At 34.7% G+C, this 19,488-nt stretch overlaps 1 protein-coding gene across 2 annotated transcripts in view; it reads right to left on the minus strand.

The window, feature by feature from the left end:
* Positions 1-19,488, minus strand: part of LOC128989377 (uncharacterized) — a 100,489-nt gene that overhangs the window by 60,671 nt on the left and 20,330 nt on the right. For both annotated transcript variants that reach the window (XM_054411275.1, XM_054411269.1), the window contains exons 5-6: positions 4,906-5,034; positions 225-360 (exon numbers count right to left, since the gene is read on the minus strand). In XM_054411275.1, coding sequence (XP_054267250.1) covers positions 225-360; positions 4,906-5,034 — 265 coding nt within the window. The remainder of the gene's footprint in view (positions 1-224; positions 361-4,905; positions 5,035-19,488) is intronic.

Genomic DNA, 19,488 nt, shown 5'->3' on the forward strand with positions numbered 1-19,488 from the left:
GGATAGTGTCGGATATCAAATATGGACTATCAAACCGACCCGAAATTTTGGATCCTATAGCCTACGCTAACGCAGAAATTGGGTGTTTTCGATATATACATATTTTTCATCTACAAAACACGGGACTGAAAAAAAGTCTTGGTGGCATGAATGTTTAAATCAAAATAACAATATTACTTATTCAATTTAAAATCCCATCCCCATCAAGAATACTCTTAACTTACCTGGCATATTTTCATTAATTATAGGTTTTGGTGAGTCGTTTGAGATTGATTTGATACGACTTAATGCTTTTACTTCTGTCACCATCTTTATCGGCTTACTCCTTATCTTTGGTACAGTCATTAAAGGTATCATTTTCTAAAACATAAAATTTTAATATAATTGCAAAATAACAACTTTTCTACATGTTCTTCAAAATTGGTTATAAAACTAGAAATACAGATTTGTTTTGTTTTTTTTTTTTTTATTAGGAAGAGGCAGGAAAGTGCATTTTTACACAAAGTTAGCCAGCCTGTAGAGTTGAACTCCTACGAGTTTAAGATCCGTACACTAAAAAATCTCCTTTAATCCTTGGGCACAAGCCTGAGAACACAATGTCATATTTCATCAGGACTAAGACGAGTTTGTCTACCCAAAAGGGCTCACACCGTTTATTTAGCCGTTCATTTAAGAACTTTGTCAAGACTGCAATCTATCTAGGGCGAAACTTTGTTTTTATTTTAAGGTTGTTTTTTTAAACAAAGTGTGACCAGCAGTTGCAATTTTACCCTCCATTGTGAGGTCCCTCAGCATGGAGTGTGCCCCAACAGAGTTCAGTGGATCAAGAGTACAGCAGAGTAAGAGTATCGTACCGCAGAACAAGAGTACCGTACCGCGGAACAAGAGTACTGTAACGCAGAACAAGAGTACTGCGGAGCAAGAGTACCGTACCGCGGAATAAGAGTACAGCGGAACAAGAGTACAGCGGAACAAGAGTACAGCGGAACAAGAGTACAGCGGAACAAGAGTACAGCGGAACAAGAGTACAGCGGAACAAGAGTACAGCGGAACAAGAGTACAGCGGAACAAGAGTACAGCGGAACAAGAGTACAGCGGAACAAGAGTACATCAAAGCAAGAGTACAGCGGAAGAAGAGTACAAGGGAGCAAGAGTACCATACCGCGGAAGAAGAGTACAGGGGAGCAAGAGTACCATACCGCGGAACAAGAGTACAGCGAGCAAGAGTACCGTAACACAGAACAAGAGTACAGCAGAGCAAGAGTACGGTACCGCAGAACAAGAGTATCGTACCGCGGAACAGGAGTACAGCGGAGCAAGAGTAACGTAACGCAGAACAACAGTACAACAGAATAAGACTACTATAGTGCGGATCAAGAGTACAGCGGAACAAGAGTACCGTACTGCAGATCAAGAGCTCAGCAAAACAAGAGAACCATACCACGGAATACGAGTACAGCGGAACAAGAGTACCCTAACACAGAACAAGAGTACCGCAGAACAAGAGTATCGTACTGCGGAACAGGAGTACAGCGGAGCAAGAGTAACGTAACGCAGAACAAGAGTACAGCAGAACAAGAGTATAGCAGAACAAGAGTACCGTACTGCAGAACAAGAGTACCATACCACGGAATACGAGTACAGCGGAACATAGAGTTCCGTACCGCAGAACATGAGTACCCACAGTAGTAGTCCTATCCGAATCACTCATAGAAGAAATAAACTAGGATTGCTTTCAGAAAAGTGAAAGCCAGTTCAGCGGAACAAACGTGATTTGATATTTGTAACTAAATTAATTTAAAAAAAGTCAATATATGTACTAATGCTTGTTTTATTGATAAAAATTATAATAATTCAAATAAAGTTTTTTTTTTACTACATCTTGATCAGATACCTCTCCAAAAGTGGATTATGGTAGTTTTGGCCAGGAAAATATTACAGTATAGTCCAGTGAAAAGAGGTATGTTAAGTTACAAACGGTCCGGTAAGTCTACATTTTTTATATGTTGTCTAGGATAGGTGGGTCGTAAAACTTTTAAGTTCTTACTTTTTACGATCACTATATTTTGGAAATAGCATGCTGGGTCCATAGAAAACTCTCCACTTTAATGGAGACCCAAAGGACAGGGCCACACTTGTAATTTTTAACCAGCGAGACTGTTTTTTCCGTTTTCACATGCGACGCACGTGGAACAGTTTGACCGTGGCCACACTCGTCTTACGAGATAGGTTTTTCGGGCAAACCAGTGAGACTGATAGAGCATGCCACACTAGCAATAAAAATCGTCCGTGTCCGTGTTCCGCCTCCCCCCCCCCCCACCCAGGAAAAATCAGTCAGGTTAAAACTAGAAACGTCCGTGGAAAAAATTCAGCGAGATAAGATGAGTGTGTTCACTCCCATAAGCCGCAATGCCCCACGACTAGTTTTACGTGCAAAGCCCGTGGAATGTTAGTAGAGAATACACGTGCAATTCCGTTTGTCAGTCTCGCTGGTTTTACCAGCAAGACTGACAAACGTGTTTACGGACGCTTTTACTCTAGTGTGGCCTACCCCATATACCGTAATGTATCTCTCAAACCCACGGGTAACGTCTGTGGAAAAAATTCAGCGAGATAATAATAAATCTTTATTGTCATTTGGTAATATAAACATTACAATAGACAAGGTCAACATGTTTTGTTACAAATGTTATATAAAATATTAAATAGGATACAGAAAATTTTAAAATAAAGTTAAAAGAATCTTAAAAGGATAAAGCATCAGTAATAATAAAAAAAACTATGAGATTAACAGGGAAAAGACCATAATAAGAACAAAGAATCATCAAGACTGCTTGGCCTCACATTTAAGAGTTGAAAAATCTACATTCTGCAAAAACTCCTCGACTGAATAAAAAGCACGACTTGTAAGCCAATCTGATAATTTTGACCTATACAAATGAATACTTTCCTGATTTCTAAAATATATTGGAAGTTTATTTAATAGTTTTATTTGCAAATATTTATAACTTTTGATAAATTTTGTTAGCCTGGCTTGAGGAATATATAAATCTTTTGATTGTCTGGTGATATACCCATGGATTGAGTTGCAAGGAACAAATTTATTTAGATTCTCTTTAACGGAAACTAAATTGTTAAAAATGATAATATTAGAGAGTGTCATGATTCTATTTTCAGCAAAAAATGCTTTGCAACTAACCCTATCTGGAATTTTAAACAAAATTCTGAGAGCCTTCTTTTGCCATGTAAAGACCCGGTGAGCTCCTGAGCTATTGCCCCACAGTATATTGCCATACAGCAAGTGTGAGTGAAATAAACTGTGGTAAACAATTAGAAGTGTTGGTTTAGAAACACAATTTTTAAGTTTTCTTATCAAACAACATACTCTTGACAATTTTGAAATGATATTATTGGTATGTATTTCCCAAGTGAGTTTAGAGTCTATGGATATTCCAAGTAGTTTAACAGAAACTGCATTGTCTGCTTCAAGATTACGCAAAGTAAAACAAATTTTTTCTGTTTTATCATGATTTATTTCAAGAAAATTACTTTCAAACCAAAGCTTACCCAATTCAATGGCGTTTTCTATACTTTGGTTTGCAGAGTGAAAGTTGTCAGCTGATGAGATGAAGGTTGTGTCATCAGCATATAAAATTGTTTTGCAAGGTATAGAGTTAGGCAAATCATTAATATAGAGAATAAACAAAACCGGACCCAGCACCGACCCTTGAGGAACCCCAGCAAGGACCTCCTTAAAATTTGACCTATGTTTTCCTAAATTAACAAATTGTAGTCTTCCACAGAGGTATGATTTAAAAAAATTTAGTTCGTGCTCCATTATTCCATAAAATTCTAATTTCTGCAAAAGAGTTGTATGTAAGACCGAATCAAAGGCCTTACTGAGATCTAAAAGTGCCACACTAAGATAACCATAAGTGCGACTGGATAAGATGAGTGTGGCCCCGGCCAAACTCAGCATATTAACAAAACAATACAAGAAAAAAGAATATTATCAGACCTGTAGCTCATAATTTACAAGTATTCGAGTTATAACCACAATATATTGGTCCAAAAATCTTAAATAACTTACCAACAAGTTTAATTACTGTAGAAAATCCCTATAAGTTTAGACTTTCTTTAATAGAATGGCTCAAGACTAAATATTTTTTTTTTCATTGGCAGATTATTTTAAGGACTGCTGGAATTAGGTATAAATAAACCTTCCCACTCCTTCTAGCTCAATTTTTTGTCATGTAACAATGTTGTATTTTGGGAAGATTCAGTTGATTTTGTGTAAATACAGATGTATTAGTTTTATCTATTAGTTTTAAGTCTTTATTTAACCATTGATAATATGGCCTGTTATAATGTACTGACATGTAATCCAATAAATAAATAAATAAAACCAAGACAACACTCGAGGGTGTAACTTGCAGTCTCTTGGTTTGGTAATCTTATCCCACAGTCACGACAACACTCGAGATTGTAACTTGCAGTCTCCTGGACCCTGGTAATCTTCTCCCGCAACCACGACAACACTTGAGAGTGTATTTGCAGTCTCCGGGACTTCGGTAATCGTCTCCCGCGACCGCGACAACACCCGTGAGCGTAACTTGCAGTCTCCGGGACTTCGGTAATCGTCTCCCGCGATGGCGTCAACACCCATTATCCGGTGACAGAGGTGATTGTCTATCGTGATCACGGAAACACCTGCGATCGGCCTTACGGTTAACCAATCGAGCTCGGCATTAGAGCCCCAGACAGGAAACAAGTAAAGGGTTGGACACTAGGTGCAGGATTTTATTTAATTGTAATCCTGGTAATGTTGGTTTACATTTATTCCTTCAGATTATTAACTACCACAAGATTATCACTAACACAATAACTGGAACAGTATTAAATTACCTGAGTTAGGATTGGCTTTATAAACTCAAAAACACTGTAATCGTTGTTGACATCATGGAGTGTAAGAGGGATCTTCTTGGCAGGAACATATTCACTCGGATATACCATCAGAGATTGTTTTGCTCTCATCTGCAACGTGTATTAGTTTTAACAGTATGAAAAACTTCTGACAATCTTATTGCGTGATGAAATGTAAGCTGCACACTTCTGTTTGCATAAGCAGACCAAAAGTAATTCGAGGTTTAGTGTGGAAAGTTTCTTGATTGCAGCATAGGCACTTTGCGCTTGCGTTACGTATTACATTTTTCCTACAGTTACTATAAAACATATAAATAATTAGTCTTTCAAACACTAAACAACAAGTTTTAGCTTAGATTAAATCCAAATAAGTGTTATTTGCCCCCACTCTAGAATTTGCGACATTTGCTCCCAGTGTCTAACTGACTGGGTGAGTCATCAGCCCCAACCATTGTCTGTCGGTCATCACTCCTCGAGGCACAGCAGGCCGATGGACCAAGGAACACCTATGATTCTCACTAGTCCAAAGCCTGGATAAACAGTTATGGGAATCAGTTAGCTTATTTCGTAACCAACTCCTAAGGCTAGTTGTCTTCATTACAAGAGGAGAACGCAAGTATGGCAAGACTTTTTCTACCGAGTCTTCATAAATATGATTATTTTACAAATTTGATTACCACAGTAGAGTGAGACTCCAGAATTTATTTTTGAATGAGCAATAAATTAAAAATAAGAGTGTTATTTATAAAATGTGTTCATTACATCATCTTAAATAAACTAGTGGATTGTAGGGACATAAGTCTCTAAAAAGCTCAAATGTGAAACAAATTATTGTAATATATTAACAAACTTAGAATCAAATTTTCTATGTGCCAGGAGAGATATCCCTGTACACCACATATTTTGTGTAAAAACAGTATTCATACATGGGAAGTGCTAGATGAAGTACATTGTCTTTCTTCTGACAGAAGCACTATAAGAGTGGATATTTTGTTGATTCAAAGACAAACAAAGGGATTAGGCCTATTCTCAATCCAACAATTAGATATGCAATAAACATAAATCAACCTAATTAAATTAATGAGAAAAAGAAAAAAATGATGAATCAACCTTTGAATGTTTCAAGCATAATTTCAAAAATGGCAGGTGATTGGATTGTTTATTGGTTCTAGAGGAACATTATCAAATTTTGTTGTGAACTTTGGAAACAATATGATGGGGATGGGGACAAATAATTTTTTTAATGACTATAATGAGAAATCATTTATATGGCAAACATCAAAATTAATCAGTCTCATAGCTGTTATAATCCTTCAATATTTTAAGTGTAAATTTGTTCTGTGTCATTGGCAACCTTATTTTTTTAAGGCAGATGTGTTTTTAGTTTAATTAATATTTTTTTTCTCTCTGTATGCTTTTGTCAATGTTATTTTCAATAAATAATTTGAGTCATTCCAAAGCATTCAAGTTTAACCCTGCTAAAAGTAGCAAACATATAATTGTTTATGGAAAATTGTAAGTTAAGCATTTTTAGATCAACTTAGTGAGAGCAGAATCCATTTAAATTATTTGTTGATTAGTAAACAAACTTCACACACTCTATCAACAGAATCAAAACTAGAATAAAAATGATAATACATTATATTTGTAATCACATGTTTAATGTAAACAAAGCTGATTTTTTTTAGAGGTGTGCGGATAGAGAAATTTGAGTTTGGATCGGATAGTTGTGGATCGGATCGGATCGTACAGTAATAGGTTCGGATTCGGATATTTTCAGATTCGGATAGTTCGCTGTTATTTAATAAATTAATAGCAAAGTTAATAAGTTAACTTCATTTTTATATATTGTAACATTAAACTAATATTATTGATCAGATCAAAATTACTTTACTGTATGGTGAATTAAAATTATTTACCTGGAATGTGTTTTTAACTGTTTGTATATGTCCCTAGACCACAAATGTTGCAATTAGGCCTACATCTTACATTTCTTCTTACATGTAGACATTCAATCAAGGTCTCAGTTAGCCTTTTTTTTATAAAAATACTAAATAAATTTTAAGTCTTTGATAAAGCTTAGGCCTATTGTAAAGTAGGCCCTATGCTTAAGTTTAGTAACCTACATAACTTACAATCTCTTTCCAATACTTAACAGTATTAAAAACATCCTTCACTCATATTTGGGTTAAAATACGCACCTAGATCGCATCCCCATCTCAATGGTTGATAATTGATAATTGAAATATAAATGGTTTAAAATAGGCCTAGCCTAGCCTACTTGTTTTTGTTTTCACTTTAGGCTAAACAAATGTAAATAAATGTCATATAATGACATTAATCTATATATTAATTTGAAACTGTTTTTCTTTGTGACAGCTAATTTGAGAGAACGGCTGGGCGTAGAAACTCGGTGGAGGGTAGAGGTGTCTAAAGAAAGGGCTTGGTCTGTAGATGAGCCATCAAAAGAGAAACGTGGTAAATTCCCTTGGGGCTCTGCCCCAGTGGCCTTTCAATTCCCATCCCATGTTATTCTTATGGGGGGTTGAGATAATTTAGGTACTGTAGGGGAATAAATAAGTTACTTTAGACATAAATACATAGAATAACCAAGGGCCTAATTTATATTTTGTAGCTTTTCAAGATTTATTTAAGTTATTTCAATTTTTTTGGACGGTAAAAAACGTATATGGAAAGAAAGGGCTTTGTTACGGATAACAAGGGTGTGACTTACACCATTGGGACTAGCCAAGTAATTAACTTAATCTGCAATCAGTTATCTTTAGTGCTCCAGACACATGAATTAAGTTGCAATGAATTATTCTCACAGTTAAAACATCGCATTTGACAAATTAAGGTTCAACAAATATAACTTAAGACCTACAGTACATTGAGCACAAGTTTGCATTGAGTACATTTATTTAGCCTTTTCAGTGTAGTCAAGTTTTCTAAAATATTTCCATATTGCACTCTTCGTTTTCTTTGTTTATGTATCCATTTTTATTTAAAACTAAACATAACTCAAACACTTGTTCAATTCAGATAAATTCTCAGTCCCGGTTTGTTTACTTAGTTTGGTTATGTTAATTGTTGATGTTATATTTTGACATTTTCTAATGTCAATCCAAACATGTCCAGTTCCAGTTCGAATCCAAAACGCAATTTATTTCTTTGTTTTCATCTCAAGAAAAAACTACGGACATCAAAATTAGTTACAGTTTTATGTACACAGCAACAGTCGGACAACCACTATCGCACAGTTGTATTTGTATTACCAAACGGTTTCAATCCACTCACACACTCCACAGTCCACACGACAAAATAAAAATCCCACTCACCGGATCGACCGGTCATAGAATCACATATTATCCCACTTTACCGTATCTAAAATCCCACTTTATCCTGCTTGACTTTTTCCGGTTTATCCGGTGTTACCTTTTTGACGTAATATGATTAAAAAAAGACTATTTAAATGACGCTTACATCTTGCAATAACACTGTCGCTGTCGTAAACAATTATCCAACAATTAATAAGTTTTTATACGGAAAATAGAAAGCAGCAAATTCCGATTTCCGCTTCCCGCTCAAAGTCTACAATTCCCATTTTCGGGATTCAGCAGTCGAACATTTTTACAGTTGTAGCATTGTTGTATTATTAACTTGCAGTGGCACATAAATAAATGGCTGACTAGTGACGTATGTAATGGCGTCGTAGCGTAGCTAACATCCGTTACCTTAAAAATCTTCCGAATTCTCTAAATGACCCAGGTAGTAAGATAAATATATATGCAGATGATATTAAATCTTAAAACAACTGGGAAATCCCTAACTGATTTAGAAATGTCTGCTAAATCAGAATTAAAAAGTCCGAATCAGTTTTTAAAGACCATAATTTAGTACTTAAAGCTAGTAAAACAAATTCCATTCTTTTCAAAACAAAAAGAGACAAAAATGATAAAAGTATAAAGTTAGATATAGATACAAATTCCATTGTTCAAGTTAAAACCACAATACTATTGGGTTTGATAATAGATGAGGATTTCAGCTGGAATAAACATGTCGAGTATTTAATAAAAAAACTGAATTCTGGTATATTCGTCCTAAGAACAATGTCATATCTCTGTGAAGGATCAGTCCTTAAAATGATATATCATGCTCATATTGAATCAAATATTAAATATGGAATTAGTATTTATGGTGGGACAAAGAAAAAGAATTTAAAAAAGACGAGGTGTTAGCCCGTCCTACGTACGGGAATTCAGTAGTCAGTTAAAACCGTGTACAATTCAGATCAGCTAGTTTACACATATAAAGACAAAGTTTCTTGCAGTTTTAATGTGAAAAATCATCTTGTAAACAAATGTTGTGTGACCAAATATGTTTTTATTCCATCATAATATATACCTGATATATATACCTGATACGGCCTATACTATATGCATTTTAAATCCGATAATTTTACAATAAAACAGCAATTCTGCAATTTTTATGATGTGAAAAGCGTTGAAGTGAGGCAGCCGATTCGCACAGACGCACACTGATTATAAGTAGCCTACAGTCACAGAATAGTACTGTAGTATGTTTTCTGTGCTACAGTAGAGAGAGTAATAGCTTAGGGAGTATGTTTAATCTATGATAAGTAAATTGAGAAGTGTATAGACCTAGTCAACGATTTTACCTTCCATAGCATACCTGCCTCTTCATTAATTATTATCACCACAATACAACTACTATACACAATTTCCAGTAGGTCTGAATAGAAACGACCTAAAATAAAACGATAATATCCAATAAAATTCACAGTACACATAATTTAACTGTGGTGTCCTAACATCAAAACTAATCGTCACACCTATCCTCAATTTCACTGCATTAATTGCTAAATAAATAAGTGTAAACAAAGAAAAGTAAAAACAATAACAGTTTGTTTTGAATCAGCTGTTTGGTTCAAATAACATTCATTTGAAAAAAGGAACTGATCACATGTAGCAGGAATATAAAAAGTAAACACGCTAGTAAAGCTAATGACGTAATTGTCAATGTTTATTATCCATACCGTTATCAGTTCTATCCTTGATAATTACCCACCCTCATTGAATAAATGTACATCGTAATTTCCCAAATTAGTTAATTTAAACTACAATATATTCATAGTTAAAATAAAAGTTATATTTTCACGTTTGGGGGCGCTGGTATAGGCACCCCCAAACGTAACCACAACTGAACACGATTTCATAAAAGGATGGTTTGACTAATTGCAGTATCCTAGGTCAATGTTGACGTTGTGTTCAATCTATGTCATCCATCTGTTTATCTTTGTATAAAACCCGGCTGAGGTTGTGGTGGTAATTTAAAATCGTGATTCCTGATTATTCTTGATCTTCTTTTTGTGACATCAATATTTCCGGGCCTAATCCAAACAAAGTTAAAGCAGACAAACATAATTGTAAACAAAAAGCTACCATGAAGAATTAAAACATGTAAACATTGTTATTTTTCTAATCTTTCCTTGAAAAGTGGAGCAGTAAAATAATTTGCAATTATCCTTTTTTATTAAGACTCGTGTAAGCCTCGATTTGTCTGTGGTTTAATTAATTTTGGTCTAAACTATTTTAAACTGTGGTCTAATTATCTCTACTAACCTTACTTATTTCCTATAATCAATGACAAATTAAGAGTAAATAAAATCACCTCATAGTTCCATAGTTTATATTTAACCAGCTGTTAGTTTTTAAAACAAATAATTATATTGCTCTAAAACAAATCGAAGATTACAAAGATTGCTTTAAAAAATAATTTGAACATCCTAGTATTTTACTATGTATATTTAATTAATCTGTCATCCTCCTACAGAAAAATTGATCGTATCAATGATTAGCATTACACATAGTATAAATAAGTCAACCCTAAGTATGTCTTTACATTTTTTCCAAATGCTGAATTTGTGACACAAAAGCTGAATGTTTACAGCTGATAAGTTAAACAAATTATTTTATGCCAAAAGCTAGTTTAAAATCTTAGCGTCGGCTGCTAGACTTTTTAAAAATTAAAACTCAATTTCTAAAAAACTGGGACCCTAAACTAAAATTATGGCTTCGACATTCCCTAGTTCTCAAAATTATCTTTCTTTCAACACAAAACTCATGAAAATCCGTTGAGTGGTTGATTCAGAATCGTGAAATAAAAAAACACAGTTTTGTTTTAATATTATAGATTTTGAAAATAGAAAAAAAAAGCAATCAGGATAATACATAAATTAAAATATAACCAGTCCGTCAAATCTTATTTTAAAGGGATGGGCATTTTTACAGTTCACGCCTTATATATTTTTGAAACAATTAAATATTTTTTAAATACTGCTGAGACTCAAGAATTAACTGTGCATAATTATAATACAAAGGGTAAAAATTATTTAGTTAAAGAAAAACCAAGACTTGAACTTTTTAAAAATAAACCTTCTTATATTGGAAACTATTTTTTTAGAAAACATCCTAGTTTTTTAAACGAAAAAGACAAATCTAAATTTATGAAAAAACTGAAGGCATTCTTACTTGACCTTGCACCTTACAAAATAGAAGATTATAGTAATTTTAATTTTAAATCATGTAGCCTATAGTATTTTGTTTAACTGTTTCTTATTGCTAATTTAGGTACCTAGTAAGTAACAATAGACACTATTCATGTACAAAAATTTGTACTGTGTGAATAAAGACTCTTTGAATCTTGAATCTAGCGCCCCTAGTAACAGACAACTTACACGAATTGACTTTCACTTGACCTCGGTAGTTCTTTTCTGCTTTATCTCTGTTCATTGTAGATAATTCGAATCATAAAGTAAAAGCAAATGAATGAACAGCCGATAAACAGCTGAATGAGAATTTGGTATTGCATTATACGGCTTCGCCTTTGAGCTCACGCTCACAGATAATTTTGGCTAGACAAAAGTAAAACTCGTGAAAGAATATAATCAATCAATCAATCAAATATTCTTTATTCACAAATTTTAGACAATAAGTCTTGAATAGCGTCATTAAACTAACATAAAAAAAAATTATAAACTAAATAATTAAAATCATTCACAAAGGATTTATGTAGTAAAACTAAAAATGAGTGCTATAACTTTTAAAAATCACAAAATCTTAGAAGAGAAGGTTACGTCAGAGTAAAACTAGGTAGTACCTGGAATTCAAATGGTCGTTTCGAGATAACAATTTAAAAATTCTTTGATGGAATAAAATGGGTTTCTTATTAACAAGTCTTTTAGTAGGCTTTTGAATCTGTTTGAATTATTTTCTTTTTTAAGTTAAATAGGTAATTTTTGAGGAAATTTTAAGCCTGCATATGAAGGTTTTTTTTGTATAGAATTGTAAATTATGTCTAGGAAGGTTAATTTGAAAGCGTGTGTTATATTTACTTGCAGTGGATAAAAAATAAATTGTTTTGCATAAATTATCTAATATATAAAATTCTCGTGTCACAGTGTTTGTCTGCAAACTCCTCCGGAACGACTTCACCGATCGTTATGAAATTTGGTGTGTAAATTCTGTAGGTATGCGAATCGGACGTAAACTATTTCCCGTTTCGAAATTCTTAAAAGGGCTCCGCCCCAGTGGCTCTGGAGTTTCCCATGTTAACCTTATGAGAAATGGAATTAATGAATCTTAACAGCTGTTTCAATTAAACAAGTTGGTTCTGTTCTATGATGTTCAATAGCATTAAAGTTACAAGGATTACCAACAGGGTGCAGCACTATTATTTCTTTTACATTTATGACAACAGCTAATTTGCAACCAAAAGGTGAGTGAGCGTAGCGAACGAACTTCAACCTGGAGGCGAGTGAGCGTAGCGAACGAGCTAACCTGAAGGCAAGTGAGCGCAGCGAACGAGCTCCAACCCAAAGGTGAGTGAGCGTAGCGAACGAACTTCAACCAGGACATGATTGAGCGATGCGAACGAGATCATCTTGAAAATTAAACGTAACGGTACTTTCTTTCCATCGGTCTGTCTTAGGGGAAACCTATAACTTAGGCGATACGAAGTTCGCCGGGTCAGCTAGTCTATATATATAATTCTGTAAGACCAAATTTTTACCAGAAAATTGCGGACGTCTGATAAGTCGCAGAAAAGTGAGAGGGGTCTTAAATTAAAGGTTTAGGCCCCAGGGACTCGGGAAAAATAGCAGAATTCCAAGAAGTTACCAGAAATCGAGATATAACGTAAAATATCCACCATAAGAAATGCATGGGGACTGAAAAACGTCTGCATTCTATCAGCTGTTACTTATTTATTTGCAATGTTTACATTTATTCTGAAAGTCAATGTTGGTAAATAATGTTTAAAAATGAATTGAGTTTAATTTTTTTGTATTCCGTTTTTATAATGAGTGAAGTGACTAGATAGGGTAGGGGAAGACCTGCAAGACATGGAAGAGTGTCCAGGAATTCAACAAACTTAAGAAATGCAAAAGAGAACGTCATGTAGGGCCTAACTGTGAAAGAAACCCAGAAGCTGTTTTACAACCTGTCTTTAGAAGAACGCTGGAAAATGAGTTGAGTGTTGTTTCTCACAATCTAGGTCCTCTTAAAGCACTTGCATGCATTGTGGCACATTTCACTTCACAGAGGAGGCCACAAATGGACATTTCAACGCATGTTGCCACAATGGACATGCCACAACCACAAGTAAATGACGAACTAAAAGAACTGTATTTACATGATTCGAACTTCATAAAAAACATAAGGCAATACAACAGTGCAATGGCTTTTGCGTCGCTTTCCGCTACACAAAAAGAGAGTTTCGGGAAATGGGCCTTACTGTCTTAAAATTCAGGGACAAATTCATAGATATATTTCTGACTTACTACCACGAAATGGGAAGTTGCCCTCATAATAATTAATAATAATTTTAACCTTTACATTTGGTTCTCAAAATGGAAACTACCGGTATAACAGAATTCGCAAGATTACAAAACAAATCTTCAATTTTAAACTAGAAAAGATATGCAATGTTTGGCTGTATGATTTCAGCTCTGATTCGTCGTTCTCCGGGCTCAGGCCAAACCGTGTGCACGTTTCCATTTGTTAATATGTTGTGTTATTGATTTAATCATTATTTTACAATTGTATTTCATTGACACATCAGAAGCAACTAATATACGACTCCAAAATGGAAGGAAACCCAAGATATAAAACAAGAAACACTGTTAATTTTAAGTAACATAAAATTGTTAATTTTTAAAACATATTTAGAATATTTGTCTTTTTATATATGGTTTTTTTTATTGTAGTCTAAATTAGGGGCTATGGCCCCTACAGGCTACTGTTTATTCATAAACATATTTGCTGCCTTTAGCAGTTAAACCTCTGGAATAATTCAAATTCTTTATTGAAAACAACATCAACAAAAGCAAACAAAGACAAACAACAAACTGTTTTTTTTTTTTACACAAAAGTTATGTTGTACTGGGATATCTATCCTGACACATAGAGATAATTTGATTCTGAGTTTGTTGAAATATTACAGTATTTTCTTTTCCATTTGAGCTTTTCAGGGGCTTATTTCCGTACAAGCCACTAGTTGTCTCATAAATATACAAACTGTAAACTGTTAATACACCCAATTCAGGAAAGATATTTTTAACTGAATCTGTTCTTTTAGCGAATTTCTCTATAGGGAAGTAGGTAGCTATTACCGTAAAATAGCTAAATAGGGTTTTCCCATTTTTGACCCTAAAAACGCAACATTTCACAATTTCCTTCTAAACCATTTTGTAGAGCTTAAAAAAAACAAATAATTTAGTATATTGAAGCATTATTATACGCCTAATTGTTACGGAGAAAATTGAAAAAAATGTTAAATTTAAATTCCCATGTTATTCTTATGGAGAATAAGTCTACTGTTGTAGTTTGCTTGTTTATGAACTTATTTTGATCAAATTTGGAAAATACATTAATTTCTTACTAAACTACAGTACCTTTTAACATTTTACATTTAAAAAAACGTTTACCCTCCCTGTTGCAGCAAACCTAAGTACTCATTAAATTAATTCTGTTTAAATAGGGAATAAATGTGATATTTTTAAGTAGACATTTTAGAGTAAATCCAATCAGGCAAATGGAAATTCGCTAAGTCTGCAGGTTTGCTGCGGCCGGGGGATTTAATTTCATGATCACTCTAATAGCTTTTTCTTGTTTTATAAGTATTTTATCATCCAAATTTGCCTTAGTTGTTGCTCCGTAAATGACGATTCCATAAGGATATGTGGGAATGAATCTATATAATTAATACGCTACATGAAACTTTGTCGGTTGAACTCCTCCGCCATTTCTTAGCCGATTTTATCCATTGACGTCGCATTGGAAAGAGCGTGTCGCGTAGATTTGCAAACTGGCCTTACATTTTTGAAAAAGTCCCTTGGCCTCTGCCCCATTGGCTTTGAAAGTTCCCATGTTATCCTTATGGAGAACACAATTGTTTACATTTTGATCAGCTGTATAATTTAATTGCTGTTATTTATTTTTCAATACAAAGTCTTTTTAACTCATCGGAAATGATGATGGCTTTTATTTGTTTTAAAATAACTACTTTACGGCTTTGGAATTGCTCGATTTCGAGCAACGTGTTTACTAGTTAGAGAATAATAGATTATCCTAAGAGTTTCCAAGTTGCAAACCTTGGACATCAGCCGCAAGGCATGAATGCCAGATGATAATTTATTTACTACATAGTTTATGTGATTATCCCAAGATAGATTTTCATCAATAAGCAGTCCCAGAAACTTTGTTTGGTTTACCTGATCAATTTTGTCTATTTTTATAAAAATATTAGGTTCAAATGCTGTTATTGATTGTTTAGTTGAAAAGGATATTAGATTTGATTTTGTTGTGCTGATAAGCAGATTTCTTTCATCCAAAAACCTTTTTATAGAGAGGAGACTCCTGTTTGAGGATTTTTCAATAATTAAATTGGATTTTCCTGAAAACAAAACATTACAGTCATCAGCAAACAGACACATAGATCCATCACTGACCAGGATCATCTATGGTAACCCCTTAATGTAACAGAGGAACAAAAGAGGCCCTAAGATTGATGCCTGGGGTACTCCATATCGCAGTGTCTGCCGCTAAGATCTATAGTTTTCAATATATTTAGTATTTCTTTTCTCTATTACGTAGTCCACTTCAACAAACTGTTCTCTGTTTTCTAAATATGAAGTGAACCACCATAATTCTTTTCCTAATTCATTTCAAATATTTAATAGTTTACAATGTGAAACACTGTCAAAAGCTCTACTAAGGTCTAAAAATATTCCAACTACTTTATCACCATTATCTACTGAATTTATAATTGATTCAATAAAATCAGCTTGTAGATTTTCCTGGTCTAGATATTAAATAAGCACGAGATTAAAATTTAGTGTTTGGCGTTAATACTTTAATTGATGACTGAACTCTTTTCGAATGTTTACTGTGTCTATAGTGAATTAAACTAACTGCCTTGTTCACGATTGATCGTAATGATCGAGGCCAATTGCCTCGCGCCCTAGGCACGTGCCTAGCGTGCCTATTCGGTATATCGGCCCTGGTTTTGTGTCATAGACTATGACTCATCGACCTCTGTAACATTGATTGGAACGAGTGGTGTAGAAAAATTATTACGTCGTGGGAAACTAATGATGATTTGAGTAGCCTTATGAATATAATGACCTCTGTCTCAAATGTCATTAAATACACTCTATCCGGAAATTTCGGATATTTAACAGATAGTGTCGGATATCAAATTTGGGATCGGTTCGGTTACGGGTATCCGAACCAAACCGAAACCGACTCAAAATTTTGGATATCCGCACACCTCTAATTTTTTTCAATCTCAATGCATTTTAAACGGAATATATTTTTTGTTATATCTAATTTTCTGGTAGAAGATTTGAACATAATCTGCTATTTTTCCTGACCCCTTGGGATCAAGACCTTTAATTTGAGCCCTCTACCCTCATCATGCAAGCTGTCAAACTCTCATAATTTAGATTTAAAGAAATCGGTTACAGAATTGATAATATAGATATTACCTATTCACAGAACCCTAAACACTGAAACTGAGGTGTAAACAGAAATAAGTATTTTAATGGGATTTAATCTAATAGATGCATCATATATTGTGACAAATGTTATGACTGTATTATTTATTGTGATATCCAATCTTAGGCCCTAAAAGAAATATTCAAAGAGTTTATAATATTTTAACATACCTAGGCCTATTACTGTTTAACTTGCCGTTATGTGAAGTTAGGATTCAAAATATGCGACGCTATTAGCCGAACAAGATGGTAAAATTAATTTTCACAATTCACAGTTGAAACTCGATTTATTTTATACAGTCTACTCTCAATAACTCGAACCTCAATAAGTCGATTTCCTTGATAACTCGAATTTTTTTTCGTTCCCTTGAGAAAATCTGCCCCAGTCAAACCATGCGTAACTCGAATTAATTTTGCACCCGAATTTTACCTCAATAACTCAAAGTGATAGAAAAATTCCCTCTATAACTCAAAGTTCAGTAGGTAAGTCGATGTCTTTAAATACATTACCTCTACAACTCGAAATTTACCACTATAACTCGAAATTTTCAGATCAACCCTCGCTAACTCGAAACTGTGTTTACAACGAACCTGTGTTAGGTCATAGACCTAGCCGAACAGGTCTGGACATGTCGCTGAATTGCTGCCAAACGTCAGTGCCATGTGCAGTCAGTTCCCACGCATTTAGTCTATACACGTTCTCTATACGTCTATACCTCGTTTAGTGGCACGTTCTCGTTCCCGGTCTAACCCTGTTGTGCGTTTAGTGAATGTGAGTGACTATAAGTGACAACGTGAGCACTAGAAAAGTGAAAACTTTGACTTTAGGGGACAAGTTCAAGATAATAAAGTTAGTGGGTGAAGGCAAGAGGAAAAAGAAAGACATTGCCGCAGACTTCAACATTCCTTGCAGCACGCTGTCAACGATCTTGAAAAACAAAGAAGAAATTCAACAAAGGGCTATCGAAGGTAACTTGAAATGTAAAAGGAAAAGAGATGCTGAATTCAAAGATGTAGAAGAGTGCATGATTAAATAGTGCAGAGAAAAAAATATAACTCTAGGTGGCCCATTGATAAGAGAAAAAGCTGAGCACTTTGCTAGATCTTTGGGCCACATAGAGTTTAAAGCCAGCAATTGGTGGCTTGAGAATTTTAAAAAAAGGCACAACATTTCTTTTAAGAAAAAGTTTGTGGAGAAAGTGGAGCTGTAGACAATGACATAGTAGTTGTGACAGGTTGCCGAATGAAACAACGAGAATTCGCTACAAATTGGATAAATAATTTATTAGAATTATACTAAAAAACAATGTAACTTAGCTTCCGACTTGCTGTATAACTTACAAACACAAATAATTTATAAACTTTAAGTACTAGCTGGTGAGAAGGAGAAACTACAATTTCGAATTAAGTTGTGATAGATTTACAATGCTAAGATGCAGATTGTCATGATTAAATGCATTTCAGAAAAATGGGGGAAAGGCGATGCGGAAATTTAGATGACCTACTGAATTTAATTTAGAATTTAGACTAACTCAACTGAGTGCTCTCCGTCCGTAGCATAAAGTTGGCCGTGGAGGGGCACCAGCCAATCAACGTCGTGGCTATGCCGCGTGATGTCAGTGCAACACTGCATAGTGCTGCTGCCTAGCGATCATCCGGGGACGTTAGGCAAACTGTAGTTGCGCAGTTACTGATTTCATCGAGCAATTTTCTGAGCTGAGCTCAGCCAATTCCAGCCACGCGCGTTACACTTCTGGGAACATTGGCCTGGCCTAGCGCTGAGCTACGGCTGACGGAATATTCCATGGTGAGGCAACTAGCTGACGCAAAAGTTGGGAGGTTAACACAGTTCAATATTACAGACCCTCCTTTTATATTTGAAATAAAGCAAAGCTTTTGTGACGGTATTGACAGGGTTTCTTGAGGGTGTAGCAGAAACCTCCCCAGCAGTGGTCTGGGAATTTTTGGGGCCGTCACATTGTTGATTGGAAGGCTTCATTACCAGATCTCATTAATGATTATGACCCCAAAAACGTTTTCAATGCTGACAAAACTGCTCTGTTCTTTAAGTGCCTCTCTGGTAAGACTTACGAGTTGAAAGAGGAAAATTGTCACGGGGGCAAACACAGCAAAGAACGAATTACTCTTTTGCTTGTGTAAACATGACAGGCACGAATATGTTAAAACCTCTAGTGATAGGGAAATCAAAAAACCTCGATTCTTTGCTGGAGTAAAGTCACTACCTGTTGACTACACAGCGAATAGGAAAGCATGGATGAATGCGGAGTTGTTTGTAGATTGGTTATGGTTACTTAAGTTAGATAAGCAAATGGGCAAAGGGAAGCGAAAAATTATTTTATTAATTGACAACTGCAGTGCTCACAACACTATTCCAGAGCTCAAATGGGTCCAGTTTTTACCAGCAAATATTACAACCTCTGGATCAGGGCATAATTAAGAATTTTAAAGTTCTTTACAGAACTTAAGTT

This window comes from Macrosteles quadrilineatus, unplaced genomic scaffold, assembly GCF_028750875.1.
Source record: "Macrosteles quadrilineatus isolate MER2022 unplaced genomic scaffold, UCM_ALF_1.0 Scaffold_1__1_contigs__length_201487025, whole genome shotgun sequence".
NCBI classification, from domain to species: Eukaryota; Metazoa; Arthropoda; class Insecta; order Hemiptera; family Cicadellidae; genus Macrosteles; species Macrosteles quadrilineatus.